Source organism: Schistocerca piceifrons, chromosome 2 (assembly GCF_021461385.2).
Source record: "Schistocerca piceifrons isolate TAMUIC-IGC-003096 chromosome 2, iqSchPice1.1, whole genome shotgun sequence".
NCBI classification, from domain to species: Eukaryota; Metazoa; Arthropoda; class Insecta; order Orthoptera; family Acrididae; genus Schistocerca; species Schistocerca piceifrons.
This window is the reverse complement of record NC_060139.1, coordinates 681,846,708-681,872,956: the sequence shown is the minus strand read 5'-3', so window position 1 is coordinate 681,872,956 and position 26,249 is coordinate 681,846,708. Positions and strand designations below refer to the sequence as shown.

Here is a 26,249-nt window from a genome sequence, read left to right as displayed (position 1 = left end):
CAACTGTAAATATACCTCCACAAAAGCAAAATGCCTGACTCTATCATAAATGAACAGACATATTTTACCAGCCACAGTTATTTCACTTTTCTGCATATGTCAAGTTCTTAACCATGTCTTTGACACAATGTGATAAACACAATCTGACGTATACAGTCGCTATATTCATTGCTGTGAAAATTGTTACCGTCTGACAGTTGTTGTGACACTAGCGCCCCAACGGCAAGAAAGCAGCTGTAAAAATTAAGTTTGTTTTTAATCATTTTTCGTTTGGTCCCGTAAAACCTTACCACAAATTTCCGGTTTAATCATTTTTCTAGTTAACTAGCGAAATAGTTATTACATTTTTGCATTCTAGGTATTATTACGCTATAGAGAGGTATGTATTAACATAAAATAGATGGAGAAACAGCCGGATCTCCTTGATTCGTTGATATGAGCTACAACTTAATGATAAAGCAATACTTTCGAATGTGTGAATAATTGCAGCTTACACCACTGAAAACAAGAGCATATAAACACATATTTCATGCATGAGAATAATATATTTCTCTTGTTGTCTGTTCTTATTGTGACAGGCACTTTCCTTGACACGTAACAACGTTTTAGGGAGCCTAATGTTTCGCACAGTCTTGTACTTCACTCTCTTTTCTATTACATAAAAATTTTTGTAGATGTAATTACTTTTGTTTCCAAAGTGAATATGTTGGAGATTCTTGCCGTTTGCGGTTCAGATGCAGCAGCAATTGCGGAATTGGTTTCTTCTGTGTTGGGAAACAGTTTATTGCTTTTGTTCTTTTATTATCACGTCTGCCACATTAAATATTGCGTTCCATAACGTTACCTATGTTCCACATTCACTGATTTCACTGGAAGCATAGCGAAGGAAAGTGCAAAAGGTCAGGTCTTGTGCTGTTTGCTAGCAGTTCTTTCGTTCTTAAACAACACGGCGTTCTCCAGTAAATATCCGTAGTTTGCAAGAAAATCGTAAATACGTTGTTGTATAATGTAAGGGTTCACACCTCCTAGGATCGTTAGGAATCCTAAAAAAGGGCAATGTGGTGTCTTCTTCGTGTTGTTGCTCAAATCTATTGCCCTACAGACTCTCCCGTTCGTAAAAACCATTCTACAGAACAATATATCAATTATGATTCGCTTTCGCTTTCACAAGATTTCGCCGAACTCAACAGTATAACTTCCCGGCCGCTTGGCGCACTGCAATTGCACTGGGTAACAAATTAGAGACAGTGTGTCCCAACCATAGACCACAGATAGCATACACTGCGCATGACGTCATTTTAGTGAAACCAAAATCTAAGTCACGTAACTCAGGACACAAAGCCGAATATATCATTAGGCATTTATAGTGCACAATTTATGACATTTTCATTACAGATAAAATGTTGTGCTTTTTACTAGATGCAGAATCAAAAACTATCACATATGAACAAATAAGTCTTGTTTTGTATTTTACAGATTACATAAAGTGACTAAAATCTAAGTTATGTAAGTGAATTACTCTGAAATTCTTGCAGAGGCATTTCCATAAGTTGGAAGTTAAGATGGAAGTTGGTCCTTGGATGTAAAACATGGTGATTGACTAAGCTTTTGAGGCGACATATCGTTAATATCTAGCTCACTATACCAATATAAAAAGATCCTGTAATATATTACGATTCCGATCTTGATATCGTTTCGGTATCTTTACAGGATTAAGCAAAATCCAGAAAACATGTGCTTATTTTGTGTAAATACCTGACATTACGCAAATAAAGGAATCTCCTTTCTTTCAAAAGCTTACTAAAGCATTTCACACATGTTCTCGTGGAATCGTTAGAAAATGAATTCTGCGTTCGAAATTATTATTTTGTCTTCCACTCCTGTGGAAGCAGTGAAATACAAGAATTCACAGTGGAAAAAAAAAATACTCTGCTTTATTATTAGGAATTTCGTAGGAATTAGGTTAACTGCACTACTGCATGTGTAAAAGTAATACAACGGTTCACTAAATTGTCACAATCAATGCTTGATTTCAGCTATAAATGAGATCAATTGTAACTGTCAGTTCCACTTCACACAGCGCGTAATGACAGGAACAAGTCTTGCTGCGCCGGCCGCTGTGGCCGTGCGGTTATAGGTGCTTCAGTCCGGAACCGTGCTGCTGCTACGGTCGCAGGTTCGTATTCTGTCTCGGGCATAGATGTGTCTGATGTACTTAGGTTAGTTAGGTTTAAGTAGTTGTAAGTCTCGGCGAGTGACGGTTCAATCCCGCGTCCAGCCATCCTGATTTAGGTTTTCCGTGATTTCCCTAAATCGCTTCAGGTAAATGCAAGGATGGTTCCTTTGAAAGCGAACGGCCGACTTCATTTCCCATCCTTCCCTAATCCGATGAGACCGATGACCTCGCTGTCTAGTCTCCTTCCCCAAACAACCCAACTCAACTCTCGGCGAGTGATGACCTCAGATGTTAAGTCCCATAGTGCTTAGAGCCGTTTGAACCATTTCTGAACGTCTTTCTGCCCCGAGTCACGTGGCTTACAAGTTGGTTTCAAATGTTAACGCGGCAGAGATAAGGACATGCGCGGTTGGTTATATACAAGGTCTATGGTCCCGACTATTATGTTCGACTGTGGTGATAAACTACATGTTTGATAACATCATGTTAAACTAATTCTGTGAAGTACAAATAAATGTGCGCCTTGAGTGACGTGGTGTGCGACGACAGAATGAATTAACCAACTTATGCTGACCTCTTAAAAATTTAAAAATATTCTTCGTTGTTTGTTCGGTAAGATTTTACTGTTTTTTCACTGTTTGTCACACAATTTTCGCCCTTGATTAACAGATACAAAAGCTTTTCATAACAGGAACATACGTTTCACCTCACTCGAGAACAAATGTAAATTACGTGTTAGACGATTTGTACCTGATGAGTCAGATATGCGCAAAAAATAGTGACTGAAGGCGTTTTTATTCAGACTTCCTGTGTAAGAACATTAGCTAAAGTGTACTGACCTAATAGGTTTACGCAGAAAATATGCATGCTTTTAGTGAGAAAACACCGTCTTCCCTGCCCGGCAGACAATGTACACGTAGCTGTACTGCTTACGTAAGGGGCTCGAGTGGATCAGGGGCTGGGCGCGTACCTTCAGTGGACAGGCCAAGCACTCGTAATATTCAGTGACGCGTGTACCGGTTGACTGGAGCGAGTCAGGGCGTAGACGCGCAGTGACGCAACCGTGACCCCGCTATCTGCTGCGCTGGCAGGGGTTCAAGGCGCGCGCGCGGCCAGCCTAGCGCCGCCTCAGCAGGGAGTCGTCCGTCTTATCGCCTTGTTTTTTCGGACGCGCATTACCACATTCCAGCAGTTCCTTCGGCAGTGCGGACGCGTGCACCACCCACAATGTAAGTTTTCTTCATACTGCACCAGCGGCCATCCTACAAGCCTAAATACGACATTTAATGAATGAATATATTGATGCTTTGTGTACGTTTCGATGCATGAGTATTCGTTACAAGGTGTCAGTCAATTCTTAAAACTTTATTTGAGGTCAGTGCACTGCAATTATTACTGCTTCTATAACTGTTGATACTAGATGAGGATACGCTACTTAATCACCACATTTCTGGGTTCCTTGAAAATATTTTACTGATCGACTTCACAGATCAACTAGAAAACGAGCGTATAGTGTTTAAAATTCATTTACAGCTCTACTTTCTCAGAAATTAATTCTCAACGACCGAACTGTTAGGCAGTACCAATATGCTTAAATAATCCAGTAAGGATTTTCTTCTCTGACTCCGCACGATATTATCAGTGCCCAATATTTAGCAATAAATTAGTTATGCTCTAGTCTTGGTTCGCCTGTGTACCCTATAAGTACGGCAAAATTTATCACTTACATACACACAAGCTGTTATTGTTTATTTCTTTTTCACAGAATTAATTTACTAAGATGAATTTTGTCCGATTAAGTGCATCCTGAGGTCCGCCCAGTCCGACTGATGTATTGCTTTTGGCTTTCCGAAACCGGAAAATATAACACTTGTTCCTTATCCTAAGCACAATTCGTGCCTAGAAGTTCTACCTTTTATGTTGTGGTATATCATCCTAGAAAAGACATATTTTCAAATGCGTCTCCAACGAGGTGCAGGAGGGGAAAGGCGCCCGCTAAATTCCTAGAAAAACTCTTCGCAAACCAAGCTCGCTTCGTCTCGTAGCAGACAGACGCAACAATTCCAAGTCTACTTGTTACTTGTAAGCGATACTGGCCAGTAGAAAATGTATCCAGAGTCATGAAATCTCAAAAGTATTTCGTCATTCGCCACCAAACTAAGTTGCCCCTTCTTCACCCCCCCCCCCCTCCCCCCCCCCCCCCCAACCCTTTCTTTCAGCTCAGGTCATAGGTTCGTTCTTGCGTGCGGTATTTCATTTTTACTATGTCTTTGAACGATATTTAGTGCCTACAATCTCAAGCGCACCAACATCTTTGAAAGTGCTGTATTTTATTCGTTGTCTTAAGTTGTGATATTCTTACAATATGTTGTTATCAAGGAGCGTAGCAGCCATACACAGAATTACATATCTATTTAAATGACACTTGATAATAGCAGAAATATAGCACCATTTCTGGGCTCGAATTCGATAACTTTGTAAAAGACTGAGCAACTCTCCTTTTTGAATGGACATGTATCTCAGAAACAGCTGTCACATAAACCGTATAGCTCTCCTCGTAGAAGATGCGCTAAAGTTGATGCTACTCTTCTTGACTCCTTCTAGACATTTAATGTTCTTTTTTTTCGTGCTGCCGTTCAGTAAATGACCCACTTACTTGTACATGGTCCAGTCACATTTTTCTGACGTAGAAAAGAGCATGATGATTGGCTTTCGGGCCAAGACTGCAAGCATTTACGAAACGGCTAAGTCTACAAACTATTTGCGTGCCGACTCATGGCTAAACTATACCATGCATGACAAAATAACGCTGTCCAAATACGGTGTCAAAGCAATTGTGTTGCACCACAGGCCGTGGATGACAGGGGTTGACGACAGCTGCGGAGATGAGTACTGGTGAATATATGTGCCACTCTGGAGCAACTGACCTCCCAGATGAACCAAGAACTACCAACAGTGTCTTCTCAACGACCGTTCAACAAACGTTGCTGCGTATGGGCCTCTGCAGCAGGCGCCTTGTTCGTGCAGTCAGTGCTTTTCATCAGTGACGAATGCTGGAATTTGCACGCCAGTACCGCTACTCAAGTCCACTGACTGGCGAACGTTGGCCTATTCAGGTGAATCAGGTTTTATGCTCCACCGGACAGATGGCCGTTGCCTTGTATGGTCCTGCAACAATCCTCGTAAGGCCCCAGGTCAGAGAAGGGAGAGTTACGGTTTAGGGAATGTTTTTGTGGCACTGCCCGGATGATCTCATTATTCTGAAAGGCGCAGTGGATGAACACAAGAATGCATCTATCCTTGGAGACTCTGTCCGTCCCTCCATGCACTCTCCTTTTCAACCGCTCGATGACATCTACTAGCGGGAAAATGTAACCTGTCAAAGCTCGCACTGTACGTGCGTGGTTCGAAGAGTACCAGAATGAGTTTACCGTACTCCACTGGCTACCAAACTCCCATCATTTAAGCCCAGTCGAGACTCTGTGGCACCTCCTTGATTAGGTTCTCCACCTGTGCAATTCGATGCGGACGCCCATGTCATCCATAAAAATACTCAGTGTCCAATGCATCCGTGAAAAGAGGTACGTGGGGAAAGACTTGGATGTCACTATACTTGTATGATATTTTGCCTCCACACACCTTAACACCCAAAACGATCATGCTCGGCAATGTTTCCCGCTGCATTACGTTTTACCACCCTTGCTTTGTCAGTGTACGTCCAGCACTATCGAACATGATAATTTTGGTGGTCCAGATGTTATAAGGTGGGGAGCATAACGTTGCATGAGCGTGCTGACCTACAAATCTTTAAACACGGTACACTAACCGGTCATGGTTATCGTGACGCTTTGCTCGTTCTCCTTGTGCGTCTTTTCATGGTTGCTTTTTGCAGTGACTTTTGTTTTGTGGACGACAATGTCCGACCACACTGAACTGCCAAAGAGGAGGAGCTCTTGGAACGAGAGGACGTCGGGCGAAAGGATTGGCCTGCACGTTTCCCCGACTTAAATCCCATCGAGCATTTGCGGGATGTTTTGGGGAGACATATTGCGGCACTTACACATGTACAAACGACCGTCCATCAGTTGTCAACCGCGCTGGTGAAGAAGAAATGGAACGCGCTACCACAAGAACTCCTTACCAACTTTGTGCCCTGTTGAAAACCATGTCCCGCTTTTAGTAACGTCGAGGATACTGTCATAAATCGCAGTGACATCAGTGTTTTTGAATGAAAGTGTCATCTCTGTTCGTCTCACTGCGTACTTCTTTCACATACTGAACTGCAGCAGTTCTTTCTAATTGTGGTAAAGTTTCATCGAGCTACCTTAGCTGAAGTGACAAATCATGCGTAAGTTACTCTCATCTTTAAGTTTTGCACGACAGTTTACCTTCCGATAACCACCTCAAACGATTGTTGAATAACGACTAGTTAAAACTTAACAGTAATCTACGCGCTTTCAAATCGAAACTGAAGACTTTCTTCATAGGTCACTCCTCCTATTCCTTGAAAACTTAAGCTGATTCCTGCATTTACTTAGACTTATGGTTCGACTTTTTTTGGATTCATAAACATTTTATTTTATCTGTTATTAGGTGGTGGTTAGTGTTTAACGTCCCGCCGACAACGAGGTCATTAGAGACGGAGCTCATGCTCGGGTTAGGGAAGGATTGGGAAGGAAATCGGCCGTGCCCTTTCAAAGGAACCATCCCGGCATTTGCCTTAAGCGATTTAGGGAAATCACGGAAAACCTAAATCAGGATGACTGGAGACGGGATTGAACCGTCGTCCTCCCGAATGCGAGTCCAGTGTGCTAGCCACTGCGCCACAACGCTCGGTTATCTGTTATTACTTTTATGTTGTAATTTCATGTTCTGATATATTCGATGACCTTGGAGATTTTCTCCCCAGCTCGGTCCTACGGAACAAGACGTGTAAATAAATAAATAAATTCTGAATAGGTGAAAATTGTTAAAGAGCTGTTGTTATTATCAAACTAGAACGGAGATTTAAATCCCAGAATAAAATGTTCACAGTTCGTGTGAGGTATTTTTTGTAACGCCAGGGTGCAGAGTGATTCAGTAAAACCATTGAGAACCGCTTTAAGAAATGCGTTGCTTCTTGTGACTTCGCCTGAACTCAAGATCATAAATATGTCTTGTATGGTATCCAAAGTCACGTTATTGACCCCTAAATATGTGACTTGTAAGGACCATACTGATAAAAATAAGATTAGAGTACATGCGGAACAGCTGGCCGCGGTGGCCGAGCGGTTCTACGCGCTTCAGTCTGGAACCGCGCGACTGCTACGGTCGCAGGTTCGAATCCTGCCTCGGACATGGATGTGTGTGATGTCCTTAGGTTAGTTAGGTGTAAGTAGTTCTAAGTCTAGGGAGACTGATGACCTCAGATGTTAAGTCCCATAGTGCTCAGAGCCATTTGAATCATTTGAACCAACCAGTCACGTTCTGTTTAGTTTTGTGGCGGGATATCAAGTCTAGCACTTGCCTAAATTCATCTAAAAATGTTTCAAATGGCTCTGAGCACTATCGGACTTAATATCTGAGGTCATCAGTCCCCTAGAACAAAGAACTACTTAAACCTAACTAAGGATATCACACACATCCATGACCGAGGCAGGATTCGAACCTGCGACCGTAGCAGTCACGCAGATTTCTGAACTGAAGCCCCTAGAACCTCTCGGCCACAGCGGCTGGCTCCTAAATTCGTTTGGAGGGACAACGTCCCAGAAAAAACAATAGTCGACTGTGCGTTCGTCTACGTGTGTGTGTCACAGTGCAAAGTCTAAAACTTGCTCAACTTGTGCTGAAGTATTCTTATCCTTCCCATTGTGTATCCTAAGGCGTCATTGATTAAAGGTGTCAGAGACCAAAGTCTTCTCGCAGTGCAATACCGGGCGTTTGTATTAGGTTCTAGTTCCGGTCTACGTAGTTCTTCTTCATCATCATCATCTCACGGCGTACCACTATCCTTTCCACCCTTCCCTTTTTCATTCACGAATGGTATGTGGGTAGGATGATTGGAGGTAAACCTTCGCTCTAACTCCTATTTCTGTGGTTTTTCTTGTCGTGTTTATTGCACGATACTATGTGGGAGGCAGTATTTTGTTGCCCTACTATTCTTGTAATGTACCTTCTCTTCCACGACGTCTCTCTAGTAGCGTCTGCCGTTCGAAGTCCTAGAGCATCTCCGAAATGTTCTCGCGCCCACTAAATTGTACCACGACGAAACTTGCCGCTCTTCTTTGGATCTTGTCTATCTGTTCCATTAACCCAACTTCGTAAAAATCCCAGGCTGATGAGCAATACTCAAGAGTCGCTTGAACACAGTTTAATAAGCCACCTTATTCGTTTATATTTCGGTAAGACTCTTCCAACGAATGTCAGCCGCGCATCTCAGTTACCTGTAGTTTGTTTGGTGGGTCATTCCACTTTAGATCAGCCCGGAAGGTTACTTCTAGGAATTTTTCAATAGTTCCCAGTAATTCATTGGCATGCCGTAATCAGACAGCAGTTGATCTGTTCTGTTATATATGCATACTTTTATGTTCTGGCTTAACTGCCAATTCCTGCATCAGGCCCGATCCTCTGCGGACTTTCCTGCATTTTTCGGCGGATCAGCTATTTGTATTGCTCTCGGGTGTCCATTCGGGTGCTGTCGTCGACGAAACACGATATTACGACGACGTACCCTGTCGCAATCTTCAGATGATACCTGCTGAATGTGCGTCGTTGTTACATTGCGCCTCCTCTCTACGATAAGAGTACAAAGACACGAGTAAAATGGAGCCGCGATGTAGCAAAGGTGTTCATTCTGCAGTTATCACCTGAAGCTCACAGCAAGGTACGCTGCCGAAATATCGTGTTTCGTAAACGGCTGCACCGGACTTCGTATCTGAGAGTAATGCAAACAGTTCGGAACTGTATCGGTTTCCTTCCGGAAGCCAGGGGACACGGGATCAAACTGGACGCCGTCGTCTACAGTGCTCCGGATCTCATGGACGAACAGAGCAAGCTGAGTTTCGGAATATATCTTTCTTTGCAATATTTATGTTGATTTTTGTAGAGGACATTTGGCTCTCCAAAAATGTGGTAGTACATAAGCATGAGACTACTTCATAACTCTACAGTAAATTCACGTTAACAATGTGGGCTACCGTATATGTGCACCTACCCGACGACGCTTCTTGAAAATGCTACAGCGATCTACGATAACCTGCTGCAAAAAATGGGAGCTACTTCTTTTACCTAATCTTTGTAGCAGCTCACGGCATCTCATCCGCTCATCCATAGACAAGTTGCAGTTGTGGAATATGGAGACCTGCACTTCTGCGGGTCGACAATCAGTGTAACGATAGTCAATAGATTCTCAGCATAACCAAATATAACGTAATGTCAATAGCGGCTCGTGTAAAACTCTACCAGTGTGCTACAGTATTACAAAAATAAGAAGACAGTATATTACTACGTCGTTATGTAGATGCGACTATATATTACTGCGATATTAGCTTTATCCAATGCACTAATCAAGTATGTTTGTGATTTCAACATTAATGTGTCCTAGATCTTTCACTCTCCCTGTATTCCACGCATTGTTGTTCCTTAACAAAAAACATCGAAAGGAAAATACTGCTTTGCAAACATCGCATCCACAGATCCAACTCTTTTCACACACTTTCATACTAAATTTCCTCGCATACTCACTTTTTTTTACCACCACGTATTTTCTTTTGACTTACAAAGGCAGTAATTGTAACTAAATGGACTATATTAATTTTACATCTGTTAATTGAATTCTTTAAATTTTTAATGTTTAGAATTAATAATTTAACATCGAGAGGAATAAAATAAAAACAGAGAAAAATAATGGTAGCAGCGGGAATCGAACCCGTGTCAACAAACTGCCATTCGGTGCACTCAAACTTTTTTTCCCTTTCATTGTACCTTTCTATTCTTTCGTCATTATTCTCTTCATTTCGTTCGTGCGGATGCCACATGACACCTCTTCAAGTTCTTTGTTGAAAACTTCTTTCTCCCTTTTATTATTATCATTATTATTATTACAGAGGACAGCCAACCTCATTATAGAACACAGTTGGGCTCCAGTACCAATACGTCAGCTGCTCCTCTAAAACCCCTCATACTCTGCGTTTGCACAGTACTTTACAAACATTTTTAAAGAAAAATCCTGTACTGTGAGCAACGTAGCACCCTCATTGCCGGCAGGGGTGTCATATCAGAGAATGCACAATGGACAATAGACAGCTGCGTCCCCCTCTCTGAATTGATGGTAGTGCGGCTGACCATCTCAGCACTTGATTCTGGTTTTTAGTTATCGTGGAGAGGAGAACGCCACGCGATACGTTTTCATACGTTTTATTTACATTCCAGCAAGCATTCGAAGAGAAATGGCGTAATTTTAATGCGATATCCGGCTCGCATTAGAAGAGAAATGACATAGTCTTAGCATATTATTTAATGTGCTTATGGCACATTAACACATGATGAATGGTTGCCACAGCGTATTGTCCATAAAACGACATAAATCCTCCTTACGGTCACGACTGCAGAACAATAATTGGCAGCAGTAACGTATATCAAAAATGTGTGAGTATGTTTACAGAGAAGTGTAAAGTGAAACAGCCATATAAAAATAATTTATCAGAAGAATACTCAAGAAGGGTAGTTTAGCCAACAAGGCGATAGTTGACAAGATCCTTGTTCGACCGCTACTTAAACATTTCACGTCGATCTTTGACTGTTACGAGATAGGACCGAAGAAGAGCGACGCTTTTCGTCACAGGTTAACTTAGTAAGAGTAAAAGCATCACAGAGGTACTCATACCACTCCAGCAGCGGCAGACGCTACAAGAGAGCCGATCTGGATCACTGTGGATTAATGCTAAAAGTCTGTGAGCGTACGCTGGCAGAAGAGTCAACTCAAATTTTACTTCCTCTTACATATAACTCGCGTAAACGGTATGAAGGTTAAATTAAAGAGATTACAGTTCACTCATAGACGCACCAAAAATCGTACCTCCCCATGCACCATTTGCGACTGGAACAGGAAAAGGGATGGAGGGAGGGGAGGGGGGGGGAGGCAAATGATAACGGAGCGCAAAATACCCGCCGACGCACAAGGTGGTTCCCGAAGCATGCATGATGTTGAGCTCCTTCGAGAAGCTCTTCACGGTACCAAGATGATCTTGTTTTTTTTTTAAATGGCTCTGAGCACTATGGGAGTTAGCTTCTGAGGTCATCAGTCCCCTAGAACTTAGATCTACTTAGACCTAACTAACCTAAGGACATCAAACACATCCATGCCCGAGGCAGGATTCGAACCTGCGACCGTAGCGGTCACGCAGTTCCAGACTGAAGCGTCTAGAACCGCACGGTCACAGCGGCTGGCGATCTCGTTTCAGTCTCCTGCCGATGAAAGCTCTTTGAAAATACGAGGAGCCTTCAACAAGTAATGCAACAATTTTTTCCTGAAAACAGGTTGATTTTATTCAGGATTTCAATACACCATATTATTCCGCCCTCTTTTGTCTACAAACCTCTATTTTTCAACATAATTTTGGCTTAATGCGACAGCCTTACGCCACCTTACTGGGAGGGCCTGTATGTACGCATGGTACCACTTCGCTGGTCGACATCGGAGCCGACGTCTCGCTGCATCAGTAACCTTCCCCGTCATCCACATACTGCTTCCTGCGGAGTGCATCCTTCTTTGGGCCAAACAGATGGATGTCGGAAGGTAGGAGATCCGGGCTGATGAGAAGGAACAGTCCAATGAAGCTTTGTGAGCTCCCGTCAGACGTGGAACTTCTGCGAGGCTTCGCATTGTCATGGAGAAGTAGAAAAAAAAAAAAAAAAAAAAAAAAAAAAAAAATTCAAATGGCTCTGAGCACTATGCGACTTAACTTCTGAGGTCATCAGTCGCCTAGAACTTAGAACTAATTAAACCTAACTAACCTAAGGACATCACACACATCCATGCCAGAGGCACGATTCGAACCTGTGACCGTAGCGGTCGCTCGGTTCCAGACTGCAGCGCCTACAACCGCACGGCCACGCACGCCGGCCGGCGAGAAGTAGCAGTTCGTTCCTTTTTTGTGCCGACTAACAAGGTGAAGTTGTTTCTTCAATTTCCTCAGGGCAGCACAATACACTTCAGAATTTATCGTTGTACTGAGAGGGAGAACATCAAACATAATAACTCTTCAGATTCCCAGAAAAACATCTTCACGACACTTTACCGGCTCAGGTTGCGGCTTTGAAGTTTTTCTTCGGAGGAGAGATGGTGTGGCACACTCCATGCAATGCCCTTTTGTCTCCGGTTAGAAGGGATGAACGTATATTGCATGGCCTGTGACGATTTTTTCTACGAATAATTGTCACGGTGACCGTCGTAACGCGCAAGCAATTGCTCACAAATGATCCTTCGTTGCTCTTTATGGTCATTTGTAGGGTGGCGAGGGACCCACTGGGCACACACCTTTGAGTACGCCAACTGGTGGACGAGTGTGTCGGCACCACCAACAGAGCCATCCAGCTGAGCTGAGGTGTTTGACTGAGATCCATCGATCACCTCGAACTAGAGTGTCTGCACGTTCCAAAATTGCAGGAGTCACAGCTGTATGCGGCTGGCCGGCACGCAGTAGATCAAATGTTCAAATGTGTGTGAAATCTTATGGGATTTAACTGCTAAGGTCATCAGTCCCTAAGCTTACACACTACTTAATATAAATTATCCTAAGGACAAACACACACCCATGCCCGAGGGAGAACTCGAACCTCCGCCTTAACCAGCCGCACAGTCCATGACTGCAGCGCCCTAGACCGCTCGGCCACAAGCAGTAGATCGGATAGGTTTGCGCGACCTTTTTGCGATGATGACAGATGCCTCGCCCAACGACTTATCGTGCTTTTGTCCACTGCCCTGTCTCCGTAGACCTTCTGCAGGCGGCTATGAATATCTGCGATGGTCTGGTTTTTCGCCCAAACAAACTCCGTGACAGCTCTCTGCTTGGAACGCATCTCCGTCAGAGATGCCATTTTGAATGTTACGTATAGCGCCGCCACCTATCGCCACCTATGGAACTACAGGGGCTGAAGCGGAAATATTCAAAGATGTCTCACAACCAGCTCCGTATTTTTCCTACCGAAACTGGTTGACAAAAGAGAAATGTTGCCTTACTTATTGAACATCCCTCGTATCATCGGTACCCTCTGGGGTTGTTACAAATAACCTAAATTGGAACGATGACATAGATAATATTGTGGATAGAGCAAACCAAAGACTCCGATTCATTGCCAGAACACTTAGGTGCAACAGGTCTACTAAAGAGACTGGTTATACCACGCTTGTCCACCCTATTCTGGAGTATTGCTGTGCGGTGTGGGATCCGCATCAGGTGGGACTGACGGATGACATCGAAAAAGTACAAAGAAGGGCAGCTCGTTTTGTATCATCGCGAAATAGGGGAGATAGTATCACAGACATGATACGTGAATTGGAGTGGCAATCATTAAAACAAAGTCGTTTTTCGTTGCGACAGGATCTTATCATGAGATTTCAATCACCAGTTTTCTCCTCCGATTGCGAAAACATTCTGTTGACACCCACCTACATAGAGAGAAGTGATCATCACGATAAAATAAGAGAAATCAGGGCTCGCACAGAAAAATCTAAAAAAATGGTTCAAATGGCTCTGAGCACTATGGGACTTAACATCTGTGGTCATCAGTCCCCTAGCACTTAGAACTACTTAAGCCTAACTAACCTAAGGACATCACACACATCCATGCCCGAGGCAGGATGCGAAACTGCGACCGTAGCGGTCATGCGGTTCCAAGCTCAAGCGCCTAGAACCGCACGGCGACACCGGCCGGCAGCAGAGTAATCACGTAGACGTAGATGTCAGAAACGATCACGTCTATCCGCGGAGGTGATCATTGAGACAAATTCCATAAAGGACTGACGGGTACGTTTTATCGTGTTTCAGGGTCTCCTCCTACGGACAAGTCTTCATCGTGGCATCCTTGGCGTTTATGATCACATTTGTCCCTGCACTGGGAAACGAGATACCACACAGACTTCAACATGAACTTCCAGCAGAAGTTTATTCAGTCGAGTATAATCTAAAGCTCGCCCACGTAAATGAACGGGGGAGTAGCGTGGAGCGTTTGCAGCAGGAACTAGCTGAAGACACGCCTGCCTTCGCTGCTGCTGCCGACCCAGCGGTCAGCGGCGATGCGGTGGGAGGCGAGCGCGCGCCGCAGGGCAGGAGGAAGCGCTTCTGGTCGGCCAGCGAGAGCAGCGAGGAGGAGCCGGCGGACACGAGCGGCTACGCGGCCGCGTTCGACGCGCTGCTCGACTACCACGCCGAGGTGCAGCGCCAGGGGCGGCGCGAGGTCGACATGCCTGACATGCGCAAGGAGACGTCCGAGAAGCTGCTCTTCTTCACCGTCACGACGCGCATGAGCGTCTCCGGCGTGCGCCTGCGCGTGCCCGCCACGCTGCGGCGCGTCTCGCGCGTCACCGCAGAGGTCCTGCCCGGCGGCGACGTCGACATGTCCTGCAACGTGCGGCTCGGCGACTTCGAGACCTGGGGGCAGTACGACGTCAAGGTGAGCTGCATCCACCTGACCCGATCTTGACGGTGAGTTGCCGATTATCTGATATCCAGTTTTCAAGAAGGGTCGTAGAGCAGATGCGCAAAACTATAGGCCTATATCTCTGACATCGATCTGTTGTAGAATTTTAGAACATCTTTTTTGCTCACGTATCATGTCATTTCTGGAAACCCAGAATCTGCTCTGTAGGAATCAACGTGGATTCCGGAAACAGCGATCGTGTGAGACCCAACTCGCTTTATTTGTTCATCAGACCCAAGAAATATTAGACACAGGCTCCCAGGTAGGTGCCATTTTCCTTGACTTCCGGAAGGCGTTCGAAACAGATCCGCACTGTCGCCTGATAAACAAAGTAAGAGCCTACGAAATATCAGACCAGCTGTGTGGCTGGATTGAAGAGTTTTTAGCAAACAGAACACAGCATATAAGTATTTAAACCGACAAACTGTGGTGTGCGTACTGTCAGACCTTCGGCTCTAACGAAGTAGGCGAGTGTCAGCAATTTGTCTCGTGGTCTTATCGTGACGTGTTTATCTTCTGCGGTTAGGTCAGACGATAGGAACGCCACTTGCACGCTTAGAGTAGCAGATTGACGGTGACCAACTTTAAACAGAACTTGATTAATTGTCACACACATTTATTAAAATAGTAACAAGCATAAACCTTACGTAACTTGATTCTGGATGCTATTTACAATTGACGATCTGAAGTTCCTTTGGTCTTGGTACGTTAATCTTATTCTCACATATCTCTGATACTTGACAAAGTGTCTACACATTTATCTTCATGGCTATGTACAGGAATATGATAATCTTATTAGGCGCAGACTGAAACTTGACTATAGACTGGTACAGACAAATGCAGACTGGTACAGACTGGTGCAGATTGGTGCAGACCAATGCAGACTGACTAATCGGAGCTCTGTACATTCGTTATAATACCTCGCGCGTTCAGGTATCACTGCGCGAGTGTGATCCGCGAGGAGAAAAGGTTCTACGTTAGCAGCAATCTCATTGGCTGCGTTGCATATTAATACCCAGATCGGCGGAAGCAGAATTTGGTCCGTCTCTAAGGCAGTGCCATCTCGTAGTGCGGAAACGGACGAGCGCTGCGCCTGCGCTGTTGTGCTTAGCGGGGCGTGCTCTAGTGGGGAAGTTGTGTACACGCTGACTACGCGGAACTATGTACACAACACAAACTCTGGGAGGCTGTAGGGGACATCAAAACAAATATTTTTCCCTAATGTCATTTTTTCCTACAAGGATTATTTAAACCGTTGGAGGCCGTATTACGCTCTTCAGTTGATAGAGGCCGTATTACGATCTTCAGTAGTTAGAGGGCGTATTACGCTCTTCAGTTGTAGGCAACTGCTGTCCACCAGTGTAGTAGTGCATTGTCTCTGTTCACTAATGGAGCGATACACCTGGAGCGAGTACACTGATATGGTTGATGCATACTACATAGGGCACCACAACGGACGGGCTGCACAGCGGGTTTATAAACAACAATATCCTAATCGCCCTATCCCGCATCATACGACATTTGATGCTGTGTACCAACGTCTGCGTGAGACCAGGCCATTTAGCAGATTACCTGGACAGGGATGCCGTCGCACGGTAAGAACGCTGCAATTTGAGGAAGCTGTCTTGCATCATGTGGAGCCGGATCCTTCAATCCGCACACGTGCAATTGCACGTCACATGGGGACGAATCAGACGAATGTAAGAACAGTCCTTCGAGAGCAATTGTTACGTCCATTTCACTTACAGAGTGTCCACAACCTGGAACCAGTTGATTATCCACCCAGAGCACGGTTTTCGCAGTGGTACCTGGAACAGTGTGATATGCATCCTACATTTCCATCCTCTGTGTTGTTTACCGATGAAGCAACGTTCTGGCGTGATGGAGTCTTCAAAATGCACAATTCGCATGTTCGGAGTGAGGATAACCCACATGCCACAGTTACTAACGCTCACTAAGTGCGGTTCTTCGTTAATGTGTGCTGTCTTTATGTTAGTTAGGTTTAAGTAGTTCTAAGTTCTAGGGGACTGATGACCATAGATGTTAAGTCCCATAGTGCTCAGAGCCATTTTTCGTTAATGTGTCGGTCGGTGTTGTTGGAGACTGTTTAATTGGGCCGTATCTGCTACCTAGTTGTTGTCTCTTGGTCATAAGAAATGGAAAAGTGTTTGTTGGTTTAATTAATTTGCCGCCAGAGAAACCTTCCTCTACTGGTTTAAATACTCTTCATTGGAAAAAATGACATTAGGGAAAAAATTTTTTTTGATGTCCCCTACAACCTCGCAGAGTTTGTCGGTTTAAATACTTTTCACTCTATATATATATATATATATATATATATATATATATATATATATATATATATATGATGCTGTAGTATACAGAGAAGTTGCAGCATTAAAAAATTGCAGCGACATGCAGGAAGATCTGCAGCGGATAGGCACTTGGTGCAGGGAGTGGCAACTGACCATTAACATAGACAAATGTAATGTATTGCGAATACTTAGAAAGAAGGATCCTTTATTGTATGATTATATGATAGCGGAACAAACAATAGTAGCAGTTACTTCTGTAAAATATCTGGGAGTATGCGTACGGAACGATCTGAAGTGGAATGATGACATAAAATTAATTGTTGGTAAGGCGGGTGCCAGGTTGAGATTCATTGGGAGAGTCCTTAGGAAATGTAGTCCATCAACAAAGGAGGTGGCATACAAAACACTCGTTCGACCTATATTTCAGTATTGCTCATCAGTGTGGGATCCGTACCGGGTCGGGTTGACAGAGGAGATAGGGAAGATCCAAAGAAGAGCGGCGCGTTTCGTCACAGGGTTATTTGGTAAGCGTGATGGCGTTACGGAGATGTTTAGCAAACTCAAGTGGCAGACTCTGCAAGAGAGCCGCTCTGCATCGCGGTGTAGCTTGCTGTCCAGGTTTCTAGAGGGTGCGTTTCTGGATGAGGTATCGAATATATTGCTTCCCCCTCCCGAGGAGATCACGAATGTAAAATTAGAGAGATTCGAGCGCGCACGGAGGCTTTCCGGCAGTCGTTCTTCCCGCGAACCATACGCGACTGGAACAGGAAACGGAGGTAATGACAGTGGCAAGTAAAGTGCCCTCCGCCACACACCGTTGGGTGGCTTGCGGAGTATAAATGTAGATGTAGATGTAGATGTGTACAAAAAGTAGTGCATGCTGATGGGAAGATGAATAAGCCACAAAATTATATATGTGGTGTCTGTCCTTTCAACATGTCCGAAAGAACTGTCACACATATATATTTCATGTGAGGACGGATAATGATCCCTTCTGTACAGCTCCGATCCAAGCTCGAACTCTTACAGGAAGCGGCGAGATGCCACAAGTTCAAATTGGTCAAATGGCTCTGAGCGCTATGGGACTTAACTTCTGAGGTCATCAGTCCCCTAGAACTTAGAACTACTTAAACCTAACTAACCTAAGGACATCACACACATCCATGCCCGAGGCAGGATTCGAACCTGCGACACTAGCGGCCGCGCGGTTCCAGACTGTAGCGCCTGGAACCGCTCGGCCACCTCGGCCGGCGATGCCACAAGTAATGAAGATAATGGGCGAGAGGCACTACATCAGTAGTGAATGGATAAGTTGAGAGTCTGGTCTGTCGGGAGGCATGCTACGATACTCCGTATAGGTGCAGTGACCAGTGTGTCTGGATGACACAGTGGTCAACACATCTGCATAATAGGAAGGAGACCTGGGTTCGAATCCCGGTCCAGCACAAATTTTTAACTGAGTTAAATCATTGCACACTGGCAGTTAATATCTAATTCCTTTGTGTCTTAAACTACAAAACATAAAAATAGCTGCTGGTAAATCTTCTGAGTTATATGGTTGTGGTCCATGAAACTTTTCCGTTCCTAACGTATCGTTCAGGGCTGCGCTGGGCATCTTCGGAGGTGCTCGTGGTTCCGGTGTCTTACCTACTACTCAATGATATTACGACCATTTCTGAAGAAGCCCTCCCCAGCTCTGGACGAAACAGTAGGAATGGACCACTACCACACAACCCGGAAAATTTACCAGCAGCTAAGAGATCCGTTCGCGAAGGCCTTCGTTGTGTAACTTATTAAATTCTCCAAGCTATTACGCCCTGGTAGAACGAATTTCTTGTAGAAACCCAACGTTTCATGCGCTTCTATGGACATCTAGAACGAGGGAGATGCAAAGGCTATTGGTCACTGTTGTATCTTCTATAAAAGTCCGATTCACACCCTGGTTCGATCCTGAGTGCAGCAACATTTCGTTCCCATATCTCGGCGTCGTAATGTAACATGTCGCTCGACTTTTGAAAACATGTGGCATCACAGCTCTGTGCGGGAGAACACGGAAATGAAATATTGTTACAGTCATCACCAAGCAACGGTGTGAATCGGAACTTCTTAGAAGCTGAACCCCCTTCAAAACGTCCTCCGCAAATAGGAATGAAACGTTCAGTTTTTCCAAGAAATACATCTCACTATTTCTTAATAGCCTGAAATCCTTACATATTATTAAAAAATTGTGTGTGTGTGTGTGTGTGTGTGTGTGTGTGTCTGTGTGTGTGTGTGTGCGTGCGTTTCAATCTCCTTCTAAACCACTGGACCGATTTCTACCAAACTAGATACACCTATCCCTTATTGTAAGGCAACAATCGCTGTCGTTGAAAAAATCACCTACCTCTCATGGCTCCGGAGATATCTTAAACAGTAGATGCGTGAAAAACTTCTGCATCATGCATGACGTTTAAATTTATTACTTCTTTGCTACTACTTCTATTTGCAATATATTTCAAAGACAGTATCCACATATGGCGCTAAATGTACCTACACAAATAGTCTACCTCATTGTACCACGCATAGTTTACGAGATATGACATCATAAACACTGACAAGCGTGAAAAAACGTCACATGACGCATGAAGTTGTAATACATGTATTCTTTACTACTAAGACACTCCTACAGTCGAGTCAACTTCAGGAAATCCCTGGCATCTGGCATCGCTTTTGACAGCTTTCAACTGCTAAGTTCAATTGGCTCTGAGCACTATGGGACTCAACTTCTGAGGTCATCACTTCCCTAGAACTTAGAACTACTTAAACCTAACTAACCTAAGGAAATCACACACATCCATGCCCGAGGCAGGATTCGAACCTGCGGCCGTAGCGGTCTCGCGGTTCCAGACTGTAGCGCCTAGAACCGCACGGCCACTCCGGCGGTCTCAAGTGCTAAGTACAAACAGCTATAGATGAAAACAACTGCTGTCTATAGACCTGTGAAGAAGTATTGACATAGAGACGAAAATCGCGTTGTACTCACGCAATGTAGCTGTACTTATGCATTTGTACATTATGCATATTTCTTTGTACAACAGTTTCGTAAATTCAAAAGTGTTTTCACGAATACATGGAACTGAATTTTTTTGGATATTACATCACGAACACGGATCAGTTACTGTTTCCGTTTCTGACAGAAAATTGTTAAGATAGATACCCGTGCAGTGCCGGGTTTATCAGAAAATATTTTAATAAATGTGAAATTGCGGTCGTGAATATTTACAGTCTGATTTCAGGTGCCCAGCATTCAGAGTGAAAATGAATTTTTTGAAGGAGATGATGTTTCCCTCATTTTTCAGTATGTGATGGCAATATCGGGACTTAGGCCATTCTTAAAATCTTAAAACACTGCCTTAGCATAAATGAAAAGTACGTTAAGATTTTTATGTGTACGTCAAATATGCCACCCAGGCTTCCCTACCGGGAGTCTCGAATATCTTCACGTGTGTATAATCGCCGAAAATTTTTTATTTATGTGAAGACGCTATTTCCAGCTCCTCGTAATGACCGCAGTTCCGAAATTGTATAGTGCATTGAAGAAGAAAACATTACAGTTTTTAGCTGTGTGTGGTGTGAAAAGTAGTGATGGCTACACTCTGAACTTTGATACTATGCAGTAAGTTTAAACTTTATGCCACAGAATATAACTTGGAAACGCAAGTAATGTAATGTGAAATAGAACTAGTCACACCCAGACAAACACACTTACATAATATAGAGCAACTGAAAAAGGTGCTTGGAACACTTATCATTTGAATATTTAGCAGTAAGTAATGCTTCACCAAGAAAGTGGTCAAGAAGTGAATAAATGTTTGCTTTCTGCTTACAGCGTCCAGTAGTTCTTTGGGGGTGTTTCCTCAGCTTTGTTAATCATTGACTTAATTTATGAATAATTTATGAATATCATTTGCGCCTAACGTCACAGTGTTGTGCGAGATCACTTTGCAAACACATTCAGCGACAGTAGAAATGGCGCTAGAAGGCCTATCTTGTCTGCAGCTGTAGCTTCATAGCAAGCAAAGAGAAACTACTTATTATTTATGATTTGTGATCACAGTTCAATATGTGGCTTCCGATGCATCAGAATTTTCATGCTCTGCGAATCGAATCCAAGAGTTCAACAAAATGCCAACCATGCTACGTCGCACAGTTTCAGATACAAGTTACAAAGAAATAACCTGGGTTGGGCGGAAATAATTAAGAAAGCAGTTCAGCTGAAGAGGAGTGGACACGCAGTCACACATGCTGGACAGACAAAACATAGTTACAAGGAAGGTAATTCTAAAGAAACCTTGGATAACAGATGAAGTACTTCGACTGATCGACGAAAGAAGGAAGTACATAACCCTCCAGGCAAAGACAGGAATACAGTAATATAATGTCTTAGGAGTGAAAGAAGGAGCAAATGCGGGGTACCCAAGGCGAAGCATGAGGGAGGGGGTTGTTTTTCGTGTTTAAGAGGGGCGTTTGAAAAGTCCGTGCAAAAATAAAAACTACTTACGTGTTTAGGGTAAACCTTTTTTATTTTTCGACATAGTGTCCTTTCAGACTTACACACTTCGTGCAACGCTGTTCTAATTTGTTGACCCCTTCCGAATAATAGGTATTGTCCAAGTCTGCAAAATAGCTATTAGTTGGTGCAATCGCCTACCCGTTTGAGTAAAATCTTTGTCCCACCAACCATTTCTTAAAATTGGGGAACAAATAGTAGTCTGAGGGAGTCATGTCTCGAGAATAGGGGGCAAGTGAAACGAGATGGAATCCTATTTCCATTAATTTTGCCACCACATCTGCTGAGGTGTGTGCTGGTGCATTGTCGTGATGGAAAAGGACTTTTTTGCGGTCCAATCACCGACGTTTTCTTGCAGCTCAGTTTGCAAATGGCCCAATAACAATGAATAATATTCACCTGTAATAGTTTTACACTTTTGCAGATAGTCGATGAGGATTATCCCTTGCGAATGCCAAAAGACAGTCGCCATAATCTTTCCGGTCGAAGGAATGGTCTTCACCTTTTTTGGTGCAGATTCTCCCTTGGTAACCCATTGTTTAGAGTGTTGTTTGGTCTCAGGAGTAAAGTAATGTATCCATTTTTCATCCACAGTGACGAAACGACACTTAAAGTCCTGCGGATTCTTCCTGAACAGCTGCAAACCATCCTTGTAACACTTCACAGGATTCCGTTTTTGGTCAAGCGTGAGCAATCGCTGAACCTATCTTGCGGATAGCTTTCTCATGTCCAAATGTTTATGCAAAATATTATGTACCCGTTCATTCGAGATGCCCACAGCACTAGCAATCTCACGCACCTTAACTCTTCTGTCATCCATCACCATATCATGGATTTTATCGATGGTTTCTGGAGTTGTAACCTTCATAGGGCGTCTAGAACGTTCTGCACCACTTGCGGGCATATGACCACTCCGAAAATTTGAAACCACTTATAAACTGTTCTAATCGAAGGTGCAGAGACACCGTAATGTTTATCAAGCTACTCTTTAGTCTCCTGAGACGTTTTGCCTTTCATAAAGCAATATTTAATGACCACACGAAATTCTTTTTCGTCCATTTTTTGACAATCACTCGACTTCCTTGATTCACACGAATGCCAAACACAAAGAAATAGACCAATACGGCTGAAACTTGGTGTGCGTTCTACATCTACATGTACATCTACATACATACTCCGCAATCCACCATACGGCGCGTGGCGGAGGGTACCTCATACCACAACTAGCATCTTCTCTCCCTGTTCCACTCCCAAACAGAACGAGGGAAAAATGACTGCCTATATGCCTCTGTACGAGCTCTAATCTCTCTTAACTTATCTTTGTGGTCTTTCCGCGAAATGTAAGTTGGTGGCAGTGAAATTGTACTGCAGTCAGCCTCAAATGCTGGTTCTCTAAATTTCCTCAGTAGCGATTCACGAAAAGAACGCCTCTTTTCCTCTAGAGACTCCCACCCGAGTTCCTGAAGCATTTCCGTAACACTCGCGTGATGATCAAACCTACCAGTAACAAACCCAGCAACCCGCCTCTAAATTGCTTCTATGTCCTCCCTCAATCCGACCTGATAGGATCTCAGACGATCGAGCAGTACTCAAGAATAGGTCGTATTAGTGTTGTATAAGCGGTCTCCTTTACAGATGACCCACATATTCCCAAAATTCTACCAATGAACCGAAGATGACTATCCGCCTTCCCCACAACTGCCATTACATGCTTGTCCCACTTCATATCGCTCTGCAATGTTACGCCCAAATATTTAATCGACATGACTGTGTCAAGCGCTACACTACTAATGGAGTATTCAAACATTACGGGATTCTTTTTCCTATTCACCTGCATTAATTTACATTTTTCCATATTTAGAGTCAGCTGCCATTCTTTACACCAATCACAAATCCTATCCAAGTCATCTTGTATCCTCCTATAGTCACTCAACGACGACACCTTCCCGTACACCACAGCATCATCAACAAACAGCCGCACATTGCTATCCACCCTATCCAAAAGATCATTTATGTAGATAGAAAACAACAGCGGACCTAGCACACTTCCCTGGGACACTCCAGGTGATACCCTCACCTCCGATGAACACTCACCATCGAGGACAACGTACTGGGTTCTATTACTTAAGAAGTTTTCGAGCCACTCACATATTTGTGAACCAATCCCATATGCTCGTACCTTAGTTAGGAGTCTGCAGTGGGGCACCGAGTCAAACGCTTCCCGGAAGTTAAGGAATATGGCATCCGTCTGATACCCTTTATCCATGGTTCGCAAGATATCATGTGAAAAAAGGGCGAGTTGCGTTTCGCAGGAGCGATGCTTTCTAAAGCCGTGCGGATGCATGGACAGCAACTTCTCTGTCTCAAGGAAATTCATTATATTCGAACTGAGAATATGTTCGAGAATCCTGCAACAAACCGATGTTAAGGATATTGGTCTGTAATTTTGAGGATCCGCCCTTCTGCCCTTCTTATATACAGGCGTAACCTGCCCTTTTTTCCAGTCGCTCGGGGCTTTACGTTGGGCAAGAGATTCGCGATAAATGCAAGCTTAGTAAGGAGCCAATGTAGTAGAGTACTCTTTGTAAAACCGAATTGGAATCCCATCAGGACCTGGCGATTTATTTATTTTCAACCCATTTAGCTGCTTCACATCCCCAGGGATGTCTTATCACTAAGTCCTCCATACGGGAATCTGTACGAGACTCAAACGGCGGTATGTTTGTACGATCCTCCTGCGTGAAAGATTTCTCAAGTGCCAAATTTAAAATTTCAGCTTTTGTTTTGCTGTCTTCCGTTGCCAGGCCAGACTGATCAGTGAGTGACTGGATGGAAGCCTTCTTTCCAAAGATGCTACTAACTAAACATGACCTTGATACGCGCCGATGGTGCTATCTCTCGGACTTTGCACGGACTTTTCAAACGCCCCTCGTAGTTTAGAGTCGTAGTGGTGCAGTTAAGAATGCTGCTAAATGTGGAAGTATGTGAATACTTTTTACAGTACCGCGTGCAGCAGGGGAACAGTTCGGAAACGATGGCTGTATCAGCTTAACAATGCTTCCTGTCATTGCATCTGTGGTGCAATGGCATGTGGATATTAACATTTCTTAAATGGACTGGATTCCTCAGAGTTCCGACATGAATCCAGTGCAACACCTTTGGTTTGAATTGTAATGGCCAGCAGTGTGTCTAACGAAATAAACTGGAAACTAAGAAGAGACTGGGTGCTTTGCAGGTGAATGGTATCGGCCCGAACGGCGACTTCGAGACGACGATCCGCGACCGCATAGTGCACGCCACTGTTCGCTTCCGGGAGCTCCCGGAGGCGGCGTCGGCCTCGACGACGACGGCTGCCCCCGGCGACGCGGCTGCGGAGGCTGTTACGGCGGCGGCGCCGCCACGCTGCAGCCTGGAGGCGACCGAGTTGACGCTGGTGGAGCGCGGCCGCAACGACGTGCCGGCCGTGCTGTCGCGCTGGGCCTCGCAGGTGGAGGACGTGCCCACCACGCTGCGCGTCATGAAGCAGCTGCTCAACGAGCGCCTCTCGCAGTACCCCTGCGGCGACGCCTTCGTCGCCATGGTGCGCCGCGGGTACGCCGCCCCCTCGTAGCCGACGTTCTACCAAGGGAACCGGAAACTTACCACTCCGGCCATTTTCGTTAACACTGCCCGGTGGCCTTACGCGTCGGGCTACCGAAGTTTGTTGGAACACCCAACGACGACAATACCTCGAAAGCACTGGACGATGATGTATGACAGTCTTAGCAATGAGTCCTGTTTATTGCGTGAATCATCAGTGGGCTGTTAAAGTGTTTCGTGCTCGTCCAAGTCTGAACAACTTCTGTAAGAAGTATTTCATTAAAATGCAGTTACTTGGAAGCTGCGACATACATGTTTATACGCTAGCTTATTTCTGAACAGCGAGAACGTAGTAAGTCTGTATCTGGAACATGCTCTCTTGAGCCGTGAAACCAAATTATGTGTTCACCGATACTGGTATGCGCCAGAATCAGTGTAAGGATCTTCAGACACGTCTTAGTGCTGCACTTGAGTTGAGAAGTAGATCGAGACTTCATTATTCTCGAAAGGGTCCCACATGCCACTCAAAAACATTTATTGTACATAATTAAAAATAGTAATAACCATTCTTGTTCTACATTGGTTTTCGTTTTCTCATTGTCAGTCACCTTAATGAAAGATGTCAAATGTTTTGTAAGTGAGAGATATTTGTTGAACAAATAATATGTAATGTATATCTACTTTCTAGTAAGGTTTCATAAAATATTGTATTGTCATTATGTTGTTGTTAGCTGTCAGTGCATGACTTTACCGACAGTACAAGGTACTCTAGATTTCTTTCTCTTGTAAGCTTATTTAGGTGTCAGTTTCATTGTCAGTTACTTCTCTTGTGGCCAATTCTACACTGGATTGCCCCATACGACTAATGGGAACTGTCTCTTGAAATAAAGTTCCCAATAGTCACATGGGACAGCCTAATGTAGATTTAGATATGAGAAGTAACTGACGTTGA

General features: G+C 44.1%; 1 protein-coding gene across 1 annotated transcript; it reads left to right on the top strand.

Moving 5' to 3' along the window:
- Positions 1-3,281: 3,281 nt before the first annotated feature.
- LOC124776513 lies at positions 3,282-26,013 on the top strand. Its single transcript, XM_047251536.1, has 3 exons — positions 3,282-3,405; positions 14,203-14,827; positions 24,954-26,013. Coding segments are annotated over exons 1-3 (1,002 nt in total). The 5' UTR covers positions 3,282-3,403; the 3' UTR covers positions 25,329-26,013.
- Positions 26,014-26,249: the final 236 nt, after the last annotated feature.

What these genes read in the sequence shown, in the direction of transcription:
- LOC124776513 (XM_047251536.1), top strand. An exon ending in GGGGGCAGTACGACGTCAAG is followed by an intron (nt 14,828 to 24,953) that starts GTGAGCTGCATC and finishes GGTGCTTTGCAG; the next exon opens with GTGAATGGTATCGGCCCGAA.